At 35.4% G+C, this 14,864-nt stretch overlaps 1 protein-coding gene across 1 annotated transcript; it reads left to right on the top strand.

Moving 5' to 3' along the window:
- The first annotated feature begins 1,667 nt into the window (after window positions 1–1,667).
- Window positions 1,668–9,045, top strand: LOC133694484 (probable transmembrane GTPase FZO-like, chloroplastic). Its single transcript, XM_062116011.1, has 11 exons — window positions 1,668–2,313; window positions 2,571–3,127; window positions 3,246–3,314; window positions 4,212–4,409; window positions 5,442–5,573; window positions 6,048–6,134; window positions 6,237–6,677; window positions 6,796–6,963; window positions 7,199–7,426; window positions 8,194–8,309; window positions 8,655–9,045. The coding sequence occupies exons 1-11, from the start codon at window positions 1,812–1,814 to the stop codon at window positions 8,935–8,937; spliced, it is 2,781 nt and encodes a 926-aa protein (XP_061971995.1). The 5' UTR covers window positions 1,668–1,811; the 3' UTR covers window positions 8,938–9,045.
- The last annotated feature ends 5,819 nt before the right edge of the window (window positions 9,046–14,864 follow it).

Below are 14,864 nucleotides of genomic sequence, written 5' to 3' on the forward strand. Positions count from 1 at the left end.
TTTATAATATATATTACAATGTTTCAGTTTACTCTCTTAATTTCAACAATGTTACTTTAGTTGCCCTAATTATTATTATTACTATTATTTTATTAATATATGTATTCGTGCTAATTTATATACACTTTAACTAATTACATAAATTCTAAAATTAACAATTATATAATTTTCAAATCACCCGTCTAATTATTTTTTCAATATATCATTTCCTGCATATGCATAAACAAGTTAGGATTTGTCTTTGGAGTTGGGATTTGTCTTTGGTGTTGATGGTGCATACAAAACAAAACAAAAAATTTCAAAAAAACGTTTCAGTCCAAATGGCTGTTTGGGGCTGGGGCTGAATGGTTAGAATCATGGCTCGAGCAACCTATTTCTTTCATATTTCCTTGGCTTAAGTATCAAAATCTTCTGTTCTAACATAGAAGAAAACATTGAACCCATAAAGAAAAATCTATATTCACCATAGTTAGTCTAGAATGCAACAGTGAAAATCCTGTTTATATTTGAAGTTTTCTGACTTTATTAGGTGTGAAGTGGAAATATACGAGAGAAGAAAATAATTCACATAGTAAATGAAATTGCAATAAATAGCTGATGAGTATGATAAAAAAAAATAAAATTAGCTCATGGGTAAAGTTGTTGAAGTTAGAACATAATAAAAGAGTAAATGTTTTTTTTACAACAATGAAAGTGTAAATTAGAGAACCATGTATCATTTTTCCTGAATAAACATCTAAACTAGACCTTGATTGTTTGCTGAAAAATAGTTTTATTTTATTTTAAAAAGTTATTTTCATGGAAATTAATTATTGAAAAGTGGATATTTTTATATTTGATAATGCCATGAAAAATAAGTTGGAAAATATTTTCTGTGTTTGACTATGCCATGAAAAATTAGTTGAGAAATAAGTTATTAATATTTTAATTTATTTTTTCAAGTTTATTAAAAAATTAAGGATCAAATCTGATAGATAAAAAAAATTAAAGAAGGATGAAATTAAAAAAATTCCAATTCTATAAATATTTTAAATAAAAAAAATAACAATCAAAATAATAAGAACCAAGTTTGACAGGTAAAAAAATTGACATATGATGAAATTAAAAAAAAAATAATTTTATAAATTATTTCAAATAAAATAAATAACAATCAAAAGAATATGAACAAAATCTGACAAATAAAAAATTAAAAATAAAACATTAAAAATAGATGAAATTAAAAATAATAATTTAAATTTATAAATTATTTTAAATAAAATAAATAATAATCAGAAAAATGATGGTGACCAAATCTAATAAATAAATAAATAAAATTCAATTAAGAAAAGAATAAAAAAGAAACAAATAACAATAAAAATAATAAGAAACAAAATTAATATAAAAATCAAATCAAATTAAAATTTAAGGGATAAAAAAATTCAAAACAAAATATATAATAATTAAAATTAAAAGATTAAATTTTATATAATTATCAAATAACTATATATTTTTAATTTTTTATAACTTTTAAAAAGTATATTATGAAAAATATTTTATTAAAAACCAAGTTAATTTGTTTTCCAATTAAAAAATGTTTTATAAAGATAACAGAAATAAAAAAGTTTACAAAGAATCCACATGAAAAACGGGGTTAGGACAGGAGGATTGAGGTGGTTGAAGCCTTTTGTCTTCAAACTTTCCGGAGTCGCTCATTTCCTTGCACACAACACAAGCAGATAAGATACAGAAAACCATAGCAAGAGATAAGCCTCTTCCTCTTTCTCCTTCCAGTCTCACACAATCTCACTCTCTCCATCTCTTCTTCCACCTCCATGATACCTCTCCTCTCCCTCCACTCCCCAAAGCCTACCCTTTTCCTCACCCATTTCCTTCCTCACCTTTCCACTCCTCTCCCTCGCTTCAAACCCCCTCCTCACCGAACCCACCATTTCCCTATCCACTCCTTCCCGAACAACCAACAACAACAGCAGCCCGCCAATCAAAACCTGTCAAATCAACAACCAAGAACCCTTTTCCCTGGCGGTTACAAACGCCCCGAAATTAAAGTCCCCAACATCGTCCTCCAGCTGGACCCGGAGGATGTCATTCGTGGCGGAAGTGAGGCGTTGGATTTGATTGATAAGGCTGTGTCTAAGTCGGTTGGGATTGTTATTCTCAATGGCAGCATCGGGGGTGGTGGCAGCGGGAAGAGCCTTTACGAGGCGGCCTGTTTGGTGAATTCAGTGGTCAGAGATCGTGCTTATTTGTTGATCGGAGAACGTGTTGATATAGCCACTGCTGTTAATGCTAGTGGTGTTGTGCTGTCTGATCAAGGTCTGTCTTGCTTCATTTATCCACTTTTTAAGTCTAGTTTCTATAATTTTTCTCTTTTTCGTTGCCTCTCTAAATTAACTTTGTGATTATCAGACATAATTTCGCTAATTGCATTTGTTTTAAGTAGTATTAAAAATCGAATTAATTTTCGAAATGGATTTTGTAGAGAATTGGTGTTCATTCTGGTTTAATACATGTATGAGCACTTGAAATAATCCAGGCATTGAAAGGTAATGTGTTTCTTTGTTATTTTACAGGGCTTCCTGCCATTGTGGCAAGAAATATGATGATGGGTTCTCGAACTGAATCAGTTGTTCTACCTTTGGTAGCCAGGATTGTGCAGACACCAAATGCTGCATTAAATGCGTCTAATTCTGAAGGTGCTGATTTTCTTATATATGTTCATGGCCCAGAGGAAGATTTTGATGTAGAAATGAGATCTGAATTAGGGAATGTGAAGATACCAATCTTTGTCCTCAATGCTTCACGTGGGGAGGCCACATTGTCGGTGGGGGCATCAAAATTTCTGAAAACCGGTGCTAGCGGTTTAGTTCTGTCATTGGAAGATTTGAGGTTATTTAGCGATGATGCTTTGAGTCAGATGTTTGACACTGTGAGTGCAACCGGTAAAAACTTTCAGGATGACCTTGAAAGCTTCAGTAAGCTCAAATCTATGGATATGGAAAATGATATTCATGAAAAAACAACGGTGGCAGGCTTTGTTAAACTGGAGGATAGAGAAAAACAGCTCATAGAAAAAGAGAGATCAATATTGCTTGAAGTTATTGATGTTATCCAGAAAGCTAGTCCTCTGGTGATCTTTTATTTAAAAATTTGATATTTGGATTTTGTTCATGTGATAATTCTACGTTCGTGTTGATTTTCTTTCTTTCTTTTCAACCCTGAACAAGGGCATTGGCTTTCCATGACAGATGGGGGAGCTTTCACTTTTCATTGATGCGGTTTCTCAGATTGACGAGCCATTTTTACTGGCTATAGTGGTAATTGTGTGCTGAACTTCAACAAATTCTGGTTCCAGGGATATACATTGGTATTAGCTCTACATTTCAAATAAATCCCTCCTCTTTACTTGAAAGGATTTAAAATCAATGGCCTTCAATAATTTTTTGTAGTTTTTGTTTTACTTCTAATTGAAGAAAACAATCATTTCAAGTCTATGCCATGACTTTCGTTTCTATGTTGCATGAGATCAGAACATGGTTTCATGTTTCAGGATTTCCATTTTTGTTCAAACAATTTCACGAACAAGCTGACTAAACAGTTTTATTTTGAACTTTAGGTTTTAGCTTCATTATTTTTCCATACCTTGTTCAATAAAATTATGTGTCATCATGATTTTCATACTTTCTAAGGATCCACTTCTTGTTCTTATTTCTCATCTATCCGAGCCCTGTTTGTTTTTGTGTTTCAAAAGCGTTTTTGAAAAAATTTGAATTTTTTTTTTCTTTGCTTTAAATTAATATTTTTTTAGTATTTTCAAATTATTTTAATGTACTGATATCAAAAATAATTTTAAAAAAATAAAAAAAATCATTTTGATACGTTTCCAAGTAAAAAATACTTTGAAAAGCAACCGCAACCACATTTTCAAAGTCCTATCGTGGTTGGACTTAGCATTAGTAAGTGCAAATGATGCACTAATACCCTTCCAGAGAAAGGCATTGGTATTGACATTCTTCACTTTTGCTTCCCTTGACTTTTCTGTGTTTTTTTTTTTTTGAAATCTTTTTCTGCAACAAACGATAAGTTTGTTATCATGAAAAGAACACTGAGACTCATATTGAGATTGGTTGGTTGTTTGTGCCATTATCTGTATGAACATGCTGCCAAAGGCTTTTGTTCTTCCTTGACTGTTTGTCTTTATTGGTATCATCCAGGGTGAGTTTAACTCTGGGAAATCAACTGTTATTAATGCACTTCTTGGAAAAAGATACCTTAATGAGGGTGTTGTTCCTACAACAAATGAGATCACTTTCTTACGCTACTCTAAGAGTGATTCTGAAGAGCAACAACGTTGTGAAAGGCATCCAGATGGTCAATATATATGCTACCTTCCAGCTCCAATTCTTAAAGAAGTAAGTCTTTACATCTCTCGTCTCATGTGTACTCTTGAATTCAGTTCTGAGATGTTCTATATAAATGTCTACTTGGATCATCTTGTTTATATCAGATTGCAAGGTTCCAAGGTATTTTCTGCATATGAAATGTTTGTGTTTGTAGTCAGTTTAGCTGACATTCAGCTGCAATACACTTTTTAATGCAACTTTTTTGGATGTGCTTAATCTCATAAGAAGTCTACATAGTGCAATTTCTGCCACTTGCATATGTAGGTTTCTTTCTACAACTTGATATTTTGTTTTATGCCTAATTGCACTTTCCATAACAATTTGACTTGGAGTAATGCTAAAAGCCCCAAAAGTTGGAACCCAAATGTTTTCCCTGAATCACTCCCACCATTGATTGGTGGGCTCCATGCACCAATTAAACAGTGGGAGTGATTCAGGGAACCCATTCAGGCTCATCGTACTCTTAGGTTTGATTAGTATGCAATTCACATTTCCTCCCCTTAAATGTGAGTCAAAGTTAATGGTTAGTTTTCCCTGGTAAGGATGCCACACCACGGTATTTTTCCTAGATGGGACTGAATAAGTTACAAATTCTTGGAATGTTAAAAGCCATAAAAAGAAGCTTAATAATCTTCAAAATGTAGGTATTAGAGTCACAGGAGAATTTTGGAGACAGGGAACGTCATATGATCTAGTCCATTTGCTGAATGTGCCATAAAGAAATAACCACATTCTGCATGGAAGAGTAAACCCAGATGCATTTAACATTGATAGCGGAAGGAAAAGTTCATGCACTGGACAGTAAGAGGGAACCTAGAGAAGTCAAAAGCATTCAATCCTACATCTTTGTTAGTTCATTCACTCTGTTTTATAAAGTTTGTGATTTCTTAAAATAGAATAATATTCCAATCTAGAGTTGTTACATCATAATAATATTCCATTTCATGAGTTGCTTTATAAAAAATCCACTTAATGCTATAGCCTATAGCTCCTTTGGATGCTGTAACTAATGCATTTTATTATTCTTTTCTTCTTAAACAGATGAATATTGTTGACACACCAGGGACTAATGTCATTCTCCAAAGGCAACAGCGTCTTACTGAAGAATTTGTTCCTCGTGCAGATTTGCTTCTTTTTGTTATTTCCGCTGACAGGCCATTAACTGAAAGTGAGGTATGCATGATTGTGAATGTGACATGGCAATCTATAATGTTTTATAGTTCTGAAACACAGTGGATTTGAATGCCCTGGCCCATGGATTTTAGCCTTGACTGTTACATTTTATACTTAACTGTCTAGGGAAATGCAAGTAAGAAATGCGTTAAAGCTTCTTTGACTTCTTGATGCCGTCCAAATAAGATTGAGGTTTAGTTGAAGGTACCTCCATTGATTTTGAAAGTGAATTTTGCAGAGAAAATTCCTAGCATAGATGTGACCTGGAGCAATATAAATCCAAAGAAATTGCTCCACCATTGGCACATGCATATGATGATATGACTATAAGATATGGTTTTGGGAGGCCCTCACTCTGGACTAGAAGAATTCCAGCATTATATCAAATTCATTTTCTTAGTGGTTAAAGTATCTCAGCCAGTGATTTGCTGTTTCCTGAAGTAATTTTGGTCTCACTCCTGATATTATTTCCAGGTTTCTTTTCTTCGTTATACTCAACAGTGGAAGAAGAAAGTTGTTTTCGTGTTAAATAAATCTGACCTCTACAGGAATTCCAGTGAGGTAAGTTACAGACTTTTTTCCATATTATTTGTTGGTGTCTCCTAGTATGCAATATCCAAGCTACTTACAAGAGTCTACTTTTGTTTCTGTGATTTTATGTAGCTCGAGGAAGCTATGTTGTTCATTAAGGAGAATACAAGGAAATTGCTGAAAACCAATGATGTGATATTATATCCTATCTCTGCTCGGTCTGCTCTTGAAGCAAAACTGTCAGCTTCTTCTGACCTTGGAAAAGATTACACAGAATTATCAGTTTCAAAATCTCATTTGAAAATCTCTAGATTCTATGAACTTGAACAGTTCTTGTATAGTTTTTTAGATGCCTCAACAACCACAGGAATGGAAAGAATAAGGCTTAAACTTGAAACCCCAATTGCAATTGCTGAACGTCTACTTTCTGCCTGTGAAACTCTTGTGAAACAAGATAGCCAATTAGCCAAGCAGGATCTAACCTCCGCAACAGAACTGATTGATAGTGTGAAAGAGTATGCACTAAAGATGGAAAATGAGAGCATCTCTTGGAGAAGAAAAACTATGTCACTGGTAAGTTTTCCAGAGAAGATGTGTACAACCACTCACAGGAATGAATTAGATGTAAATTAGTGGTAATTTTTCACGAATGATGTCAGTTTATGTGCTGTGCTGATGGATGAAATTGCAGATTGATGCCACAAAATCTCGTGTTTTGGAGCTCATAGAATCGACCCTACAATTATCAAATCTTGATCTTGTTGCTTCATATATATTCAGAGGGGAAAAGTCTGCTACAATGCCAGCCACCTTAAAGATTCAAAATGATATAATTGGTCCTGCACTTACAGATGCACAAGTGAGTTAATGGTTCTTACCTTTTTAGGAACTGTGTTGATGATGCTTTATACTTGTGCTATGCTGTATATTGTCAAGTGTGTAATTTGCACATCTTAGTGCTTTTTTTTAAGATCCACTAAAACCTTTCTTTCCACTAATATTTCCTCGGTAACTTGGTGACTGCATATCTGTAGAGTTCTTTGGCTTTGGTCGCTCATTTTGCTGTTTCTTGTTATTTTTATTTTGGCATACAGAAATTGCTTGGAGAATACCTGAAATGGTTACAATCAAATAGTGCTAATGGAGGAAAACTATACAAAGAACAATTTGAAAAACGATGGACTTCAATTACCTATCCAACCTCGCAGATACATTTAGAGACCCAGGATTTGGTGAAAAAAGTTGACCTCAGCATTAGAGTGATAGAGAACCTCAGTGCCGGGGCCACTTCCAAGCTATTTGAAAAGCAAATACGTGAAGCGGTTAGTTCTAATTTTCTGTGGCCATGTGCCAAATTCTCTTAAAATTGCTGTCAGAAAATTTTGCAACCTTGTTTGAGCAAAAGCTGGCATCAATAACAGTTAACCAGTCTGATATAGTCTTTGTCAAGACATATATACAGTAGAATGCTTATGAAGATTCATGATCATATTGGTTTAAATATATATTTTGTGTAACCATAAACAAATTTCCCACTAACAAACATAGTGTTATGAGAGATTGATGACACCTGATTTTTTCCATTCTCTGTAACTTATTTTGCATGAGTGCAGAATCTGGTGTGCACTGGTGTATTTTTGGATTTTAACAAAGGTGGAGCATTGCACAAAATAACAAAATTGTCTGCTAGGAATTTATGAATGAGACATTGTAACCTGAGTAATTTCTGGTGGCATCAGTGGAACCTTGGACAAAATAACAAAATTATCTGGAAGCAATTTCAGAATGACACCTTATAGCCATAGTTAATTTCTGGTGGCATTATGTGTATTGTGTTATAATATAAAAGTCTGAGGCATGTAATCGAAAAAGAAAAAATAAATAGAAGGTAAAAAGGCATATAGAAAGTGGTTCTGCCTTTAATTCTTTTGTAAACTGAAGTATCAGCACTTTTATGCTATTTCAACGAGATTCCTCATAACTTTCGTCTTAGGTGCAGTGAGACTTTTTGTCCAATCAGTTCCGTTTTCATTTTAGTCAATTTGTGAGTCATTGTGCCTGAAGTCAAATGTTTTCTCTTTGGTCATAGTTCTTGGGGACTTTTGGCGGATTAGGAGCTGCTGGTTTATCTGCCTCACTTCTGACATCAGTACTGCCTACTACTTTAGAAGATCTTCTTGCTCTCGGCCTTTGTTCTGCTGGAGGGTAATTTTTCTGCCTGCATTTCTTTCTGTTTTGTTGTTTTATTGCTGAAGTGTATTTGCAAATATTTTTCAGTTTGTGCAGTATTTGCATGATTGATATCCTAAAATTCTATGAAGGCATCATTCCAACATGACATATTTTCTGGGTTATTCCCCTAAATTTTGAAATGGCTAGTTGCTCATATTTTCACTCTGCACTTGTCTGCATGAATCCTTGTATTCTGATCCATATCAAGTTATCAGCGTGAAGTTCTTGTTTCCTCTAATGATATTTTTGAATATCGTTCCACATTTCAAACATGCAATAAGGTATTCAATATCTGATTGAATCTTTGCTTTATAATAGGTTCATAGCAATTTCCACTTTCCCAGTCCGTAGGCAAGCGATTGTAGACAAGGTAAATAAGATTGCAGATGGCCTTGCACGTGAAGTTGAAGAGGCTATGCAGAATGATCTCATGGAAACTGTTGGAAATTTGGAGAACTTTGTAAAAACTATTGGCAAGCCTTATCAAGATGCAGCACAAGAAAGACTGGACAAACTTTTAGATCTTCAAGAAGAACTATCAAATGTTGATAAAAAACTTAGAACACTTCGCATTGAAATACAGAATGTTCATTTACCATGAAACCATGGTAAAATCTTAAGTTTCATCATTTACCAGTTTTCCCTCTGATTCTTTTTGTGAAACAAGTGTGAAGTTTTGATATGTATGAATAAGAACACCGTTTGGTAATTCCATGTTAGTAATCACTTCTGTTTATGGATTGTTAATCTTGCTGTGGAATGTTGTGAAATAGTGGAATCTAAATTGTTCTGATCATCTACCTGATGCAATGCATCGAGAATGGGTGTTACCATGTGAATTCAGATCAGCAGCTAGTTACTCTTACCTGATTCATTGAACACAGAAAACAACTGGCAGATCCTTTTGTTCCTTCCTCGTCACATTGTTTGAGACGAGGTGCATTAACCATCCCCAACGGGATTTTTTCAGGGATGAAAAGAATCACCATATTTTCGATGTATAGCAACGGGGATTTATAATAGTTTGTTCTAACTTTATTTTTTATGGTCGACCATAATTTTCCTCAAGAGCTTGGCTTACTTCAGATTATGACCCTTTCGGTAAATGTCAAAAAGCACTGGTTGCTGCTTGCCTGGGTTGAGAAACCTCGACATTTTCTCATCACAAACGGTAAGTTGTAAGTTCATGGAAATGTTTAATCAGGTAGGACAATAGCGTGTCAACAACAATATCTACTTACCGACCGACCATCCATAAAGTTTGATGTTGGTTTCTCATATCGATTTTCGTGATTAACAAATATATCACCCATTGATTTCATGACATCTCTGCAGACTTTGCGTGTGATTCTTCCGAGATTTTTCAAGGGACACTAGCATGATCACTGGGAGGAAGAAAAGGCAATACTACTATAATGGTCAAAAGGGATGAGAGTGCGCATCTTTGTTGTCAAGCATGTTTTATAAATAAGCCATGAATTTGATTCCTCATCGTCTTTTGTCTGTAAATATATAGTTGAAGTAGAAATGGACAAATAGACATGCGTGTTTAAAAATGTTAAATAAACAATCAGAGGCACACTGGGCCTTCGTGCATCTGGGGCCAAGGCGATAGGCTCTTTTGCCTTTCGTTTATGAGAGTCGACTCTTTACTTTCCCCCTCTAAAATAAAAAGATGATCGCGAAAGCAAATTTGATGGCTGGGAGAGAGTATGTAAAGGGCACATATTCTTCTGTCAAGCTCACTGCTAGCTAGGCCTAAAGCACAGTGGACACCATTCTTGGATTTCTGGGAATGAAAAAGGCTTTGTTAAGGACCGCCAATAAATACTACTCCTAAGCTTATCTCCTTCATGCTACTAGCAGCTGGGTTTGGTATCTAGCCTTGCTCAACAGGAAACTGCTTTTAATTTCTCGAAAAAAAAAATGCTTGCATGGTTCAATATCGCAACAAGGTACCGATGGTTGCAACAATGATATCATATAATAATTTTGATAATAACCCTTGAAAGGCATTTCATTAACTAAGTATTCATGAGTCATGCATGACATTTGATCCTTTTGTTAGCTAGATTAGGGTGACAAGACCTAGCATGGGATCATTTCTATATGTCAATTACATGTCTCTTTGCAACAAGTACATAAATTCTAATCTATGGAGCCCATCACTTTCACCTTTAAATTATCGATTCTCTTAACAGGGAAAAAGAATAGCCATAGTGCATGCTGCAACAACTGTAGGTTTTGGCTTTCAAGGGAAACAATATACACAAAGACCAAACACAAAAGATAGGAGCTCTTCAAAAAAATTCCTTTATTAGAAAAAGTAGAAGTCACTCCTTAATGCATTAGGCTTTTGTCTCTCGCTTGACGACGGGTTTTGAATTCCTCCATCGACTGTCATGTCCATTTGCCTCGTGCTTCTGTTAGTGGGGAAATTAGACGCAATCTATCTGATCTCTTCAGTCTGCAATGCCTATCTTCTGCTAATGCAACAAGGAATGTATGCTGGACAAGGCTTTACGATTTATCTAAGCTGCATTTCATGTTAGACGCCTTTTAGTGGCAGGCAAATGGGCTAGTACTGTCTTAATTATGGTTTTAAATCCTGAAGCGTTGTTGAAATGTCTAGGTGCATTATCATTGCTCATCACCTATTCTAGTTATGGCTGCAGGTGATGGGTATTCTAGCATTATTGTACCGTTTTCATGTTTTTTATAATCCATCCAGCCTCCACACCGCTTTCGTTAATGTCCCAAGATATTTCTTCACTATCCCCGTCTTTTTTTATTCTAACCAAACACTACCATAAGAATAAAAGTGTTCTAGAAAATCTAAGAAATTAAGGCTGTCAGAGGAAAGCTAAATTATGTTAGTTTGACAATGGTATGCCTTGTAGTTGACTGTCCTCGCATTTGGCAGGACAGAAACCTCCTAAGATGTTTGATGCCTTGGGCATGAGGTGGTGCTAGAGTAATTGATATTTATCATTGATATTGTTGCTTATGGTAAGAAATAATTAAAGACTGAAACAATAATAATTTATGAACCATAAAGGCTAAAGGGCAGAGGGAATTAAAGGGAAGTAAGTGGCCGACGCATAGAAAAGTCCTACATTTGCAGCTTAATTTGTCTAATGCTACATGACAGAATTGTTATTATCAAGGCTTGCATTTTAAGCAAGCATCATGATTAATTGTAATTATTGAAAGAAAAGTTGGGAGACCGCTTGCCTTACAAGACATTTGAAGGTAGGTTTAGTTTAGTGTTTAATTCCTACCGATTGTTTATTGTTGAGAATTATGTTGCTGTGTTTTGTGCAGGTGAAGGGATGCACAATCAAGAACAACAATGCTGAGTAATGAAGAACACGAACTACACACAAGGTGTTTGATAAAATATCTCAGTAAGTATTTCATTAACTGCATGTTTTTAAATACATGAGAAAACTTAACAAACTTCCCTAGTTAACAGCCACTAACTCTGTAGTGGACAATGTGCTACCACTAACTCTGTAGTGGACAATTTGCTTCTACTAACTTAGCAACAACTTCAGAAAAACAAGGGATTTACTTTGACCAAATCAAAACAGAAATGAAAAGAAAAGAAAACAGACAATACTTGATTTAGACAAACTGAAACACTAGAGTTAAAATGTCAATTGTCTAACACTCCTCTTTGACATTTTGACGACAAATTCCAATCTTTTGTCTTAATGTCTCAAATCTCTCTTTAGGTAGTGGTTTGGTAAATATATCTGCAAGTTGTTCTTCGGAAGAACAATGAATCAGCATCACTTCATTAGATTGTTGAACTTCTCTAATAAAATGAAACTTGATTTTGATATGCTTTGTACGTCCATGAAAGACTGGATTCTTTGAAATTGATACTGCAGAACTGTTATCACACATGATTTTAGTAGCTTCAATCTGTTCATGTCCCAAATCCTTTAACATTTTCCTCAACCAAATTGCTTGGTTGACAGCAGCGGCAGCAGCAATGTACTCTGCTTCTGTAGTGGACTAAGCTGTTGTCTCTTGCTTCTTTGAACTCCAGGTGAAGACACCTGAATTGAGTGAGAATAAATACCCTGAAGTGCTTCTTGAATCATCAACACAGCCTCCCCAGTCACTGTCAGTATAGCCTTTTAGTTCCACAGCTCCTTCTGATGATCTTGGGCAGAAAATACCAAGATCAATGGTACCTTTAATATATCTAAGTATCCTTTTTGCTGCAATAAAATGAGTCTCCTTTGGAGAATGCATGAACCTTGAAAGAATGCTCACAACAAACAATATGTCAAGTCTGCTTGCTGTGAGATATTGAAGGCTGCCAATTAAGCCTCTATACAAACTTTCATCCACTTTTTCAGATTCATCATCCTTGCTAAGCTTGATACTTGTTGTCATAGGAGTCCCCACTGGTTTACAATCCTGCATTTTGAATCTTTTTAGGATGTCTGAAGCATACTTCTTTTGGCATGTAAAAATGCCATGGCTAGATTGCATCACTTCCATTCCAAGGAAGTAGTTCATTATTCCAAGATCAGACATCTCAAACATCTTCTTCATTTCGTCTTTGAACTCTTGGATCATTCTAAGTTCACTTCCTGTGATGAGCATATCATCTACGTAAATAGATACAATTAGAAAATGGTTACCACAGGATTTCACATACAAAGTTGCTTCATTTTGGCTTCTGCTGAACCCAAGTTGAAACAGATGTGTGTCCATTCTGTCATACCAAGCTCGGGGAGCTTGTTTCAACCCATACAAGGCCTTCTTAAGTAGATACACATAATCTTCTTTATCTTTAACAACATACCCATCGGGTTGCTCTACAAAGATTTCTTCAGCAAGAAATCCATTCAAGAAGGTAGACTTGACATCAAGTTGGTGAATCTGCCAAGAGTTATGTGCTGCAAGTGTAATGAGAAGTCTAATAGTATCATACCTTGCTACTGGAGCAAAGGTCTCTAGGTAGTCCACACCATATTGCTGAGCATAACCCTTTACCACCAATCTAGCCTTGTATTTGCATATTGACCCATCTGGATTGAGTTTTGTTTTAAAAACCCATCTTACACCTATCACCTTGCGATGCTTAGGCCTTTCAATCAACTGCCATGTTGCATTTTTGTTGATCATTTCCATTTCTGCCTCCATTGCTCTCCTCCATGCTGGAAATTCTTGAGCTTCAGTATAGCTGGTTGGTTCTAGAATTGCCATGTTGCATCTTAGGTGAATATCTTCCAATGATCTTGTGCCTCTAACTGGAAAGTCATCCACTGATTCATCAGCTACCAGCTGAGGTTGAATGGTGAATGGTTGATCAGAAATCATATTTTTCTGATGTTCCCAATCCCATGTGATTGCTTCATCAACCTTCACATCTCTGCTGAGAATTACCTTCTCTGTTTGTAAGCAAAGGATTCTGTATCCTTTGGTAGTTATTCCATAGCCCATAAGAACTCCTTTCTGAGCTTTGTTGTCAAGTTTGCTCCTCTTTGGCTCAGCTATATGATAATAGCATATGCTGCCAAAGATTCGAAGATGATCTACAGCAGGTTTGACACCATTCCAGCCTTCATATGGTGTCTTGTCCTCCAGTGCTTTGGTTGGAAGTCGGTTTAGCAAGTAAACAGAGGTATTGACTGCCTCTGCCCATAATTTGTTTGGCATTTTCTTTTCAAGTAAGAGACATCTAGCCATCTCCATTACTGTTCTGTTCTTCCTTTCACACACACCATTTTGTTGTGATGTGTATGGTGTAGTGTACTGGTGCACAATGCCTCTGCTGTTGCAAAACTCAAGAAACTGATTTGAGGTATATTCAGTACCATTGTCAGATCTTAAGCATTTAATTAGCATGACACTTTGATTCTCAACTAAAGCTTTGAATGTTTGAAAGATTGTAAATACTTCACTCTTAAATTTGATGAAATACACCCAACACATCCTAGTATAATCATCAATAAAGAGAATGAAATACTTGTTACCACATAATGAGGCTGTCTTCATAGGTCCACACACATCAGTGTGGATGAGCTGAAGCTTTTGGCTGGCTCTCCCTGCTTGCCCTTTAGGAAATGGTTGTCTGGATTGCTTGCCAAGTTGACATGTTTCACACAATTGAAGCTCACCATTCAATGTAGGCAATGCTTCAACCATTTCCTTTTGTTTCAGAATTGACAAGCCCTTTTGATTGAAATGGCCAAATCTTTTATGCCAAAGATTTGAAATATCCTGAGTAGCACTCACATATGCATGATTGGATACTTTATCCCAGTCAACAACAAAGCTTCTGTTTTTCATCTTTACACAGAACACTTGTTCTCCAGAAGGATCAAAGATAATGCATTTATGATCCTTAAACTGAAGAGAATAGTTTTTCTCCATCATTTGTCCAACATTCAACAAATTTTGACTGATTTCAGGTATGAATAACACATCAGGAATGATTTTGATACCTGAACTTGTTTGAACATTTACTGACCCTCTGCCTTTGACCTCCAGAAATTCTCCATT

Source organism: Populus nigra, chromosome 5 (assembly GCF_951802175.1).
Source record: "Populus nigra chromosome 5, ddPopNigr1.1, whole genome shotgun sequence".
NCBI classification, from domain to species: Eukaryota; Viridiplantae; Streptophyta; class Magnoliopsida; order Malpighiales; family Salicaceae; genus Populus; species Populus nigra.

What these genes read in the sequence shown, in the direction of transcription:
- LOC133694484 (XM_062116011.1), top strand. Translation starts at nt 1,812, where the DNA reads ATGATACCTCTCCTCTCCCTCCACTCCCCAAAGCCTACCCTTTTCCTC. An exon ending in CATTTTTACTGGCTATAGTG is followed by an intron (nt 3,315 to 4,211) that starts GTAATTGTGTGC and finishes GGTATCATCCAG; the next exon opens with GGTGAGTTTAACTCTGGGAA. An exon ending in GGCCATTAACTGAAAGTGAG is followed by an intron (nt 5,574 to 6,047) that starts GTATGCATGATT and finishes TATTATTTCCAG; the next exon opens with GTTTCTTTTCTTCGTTATAC.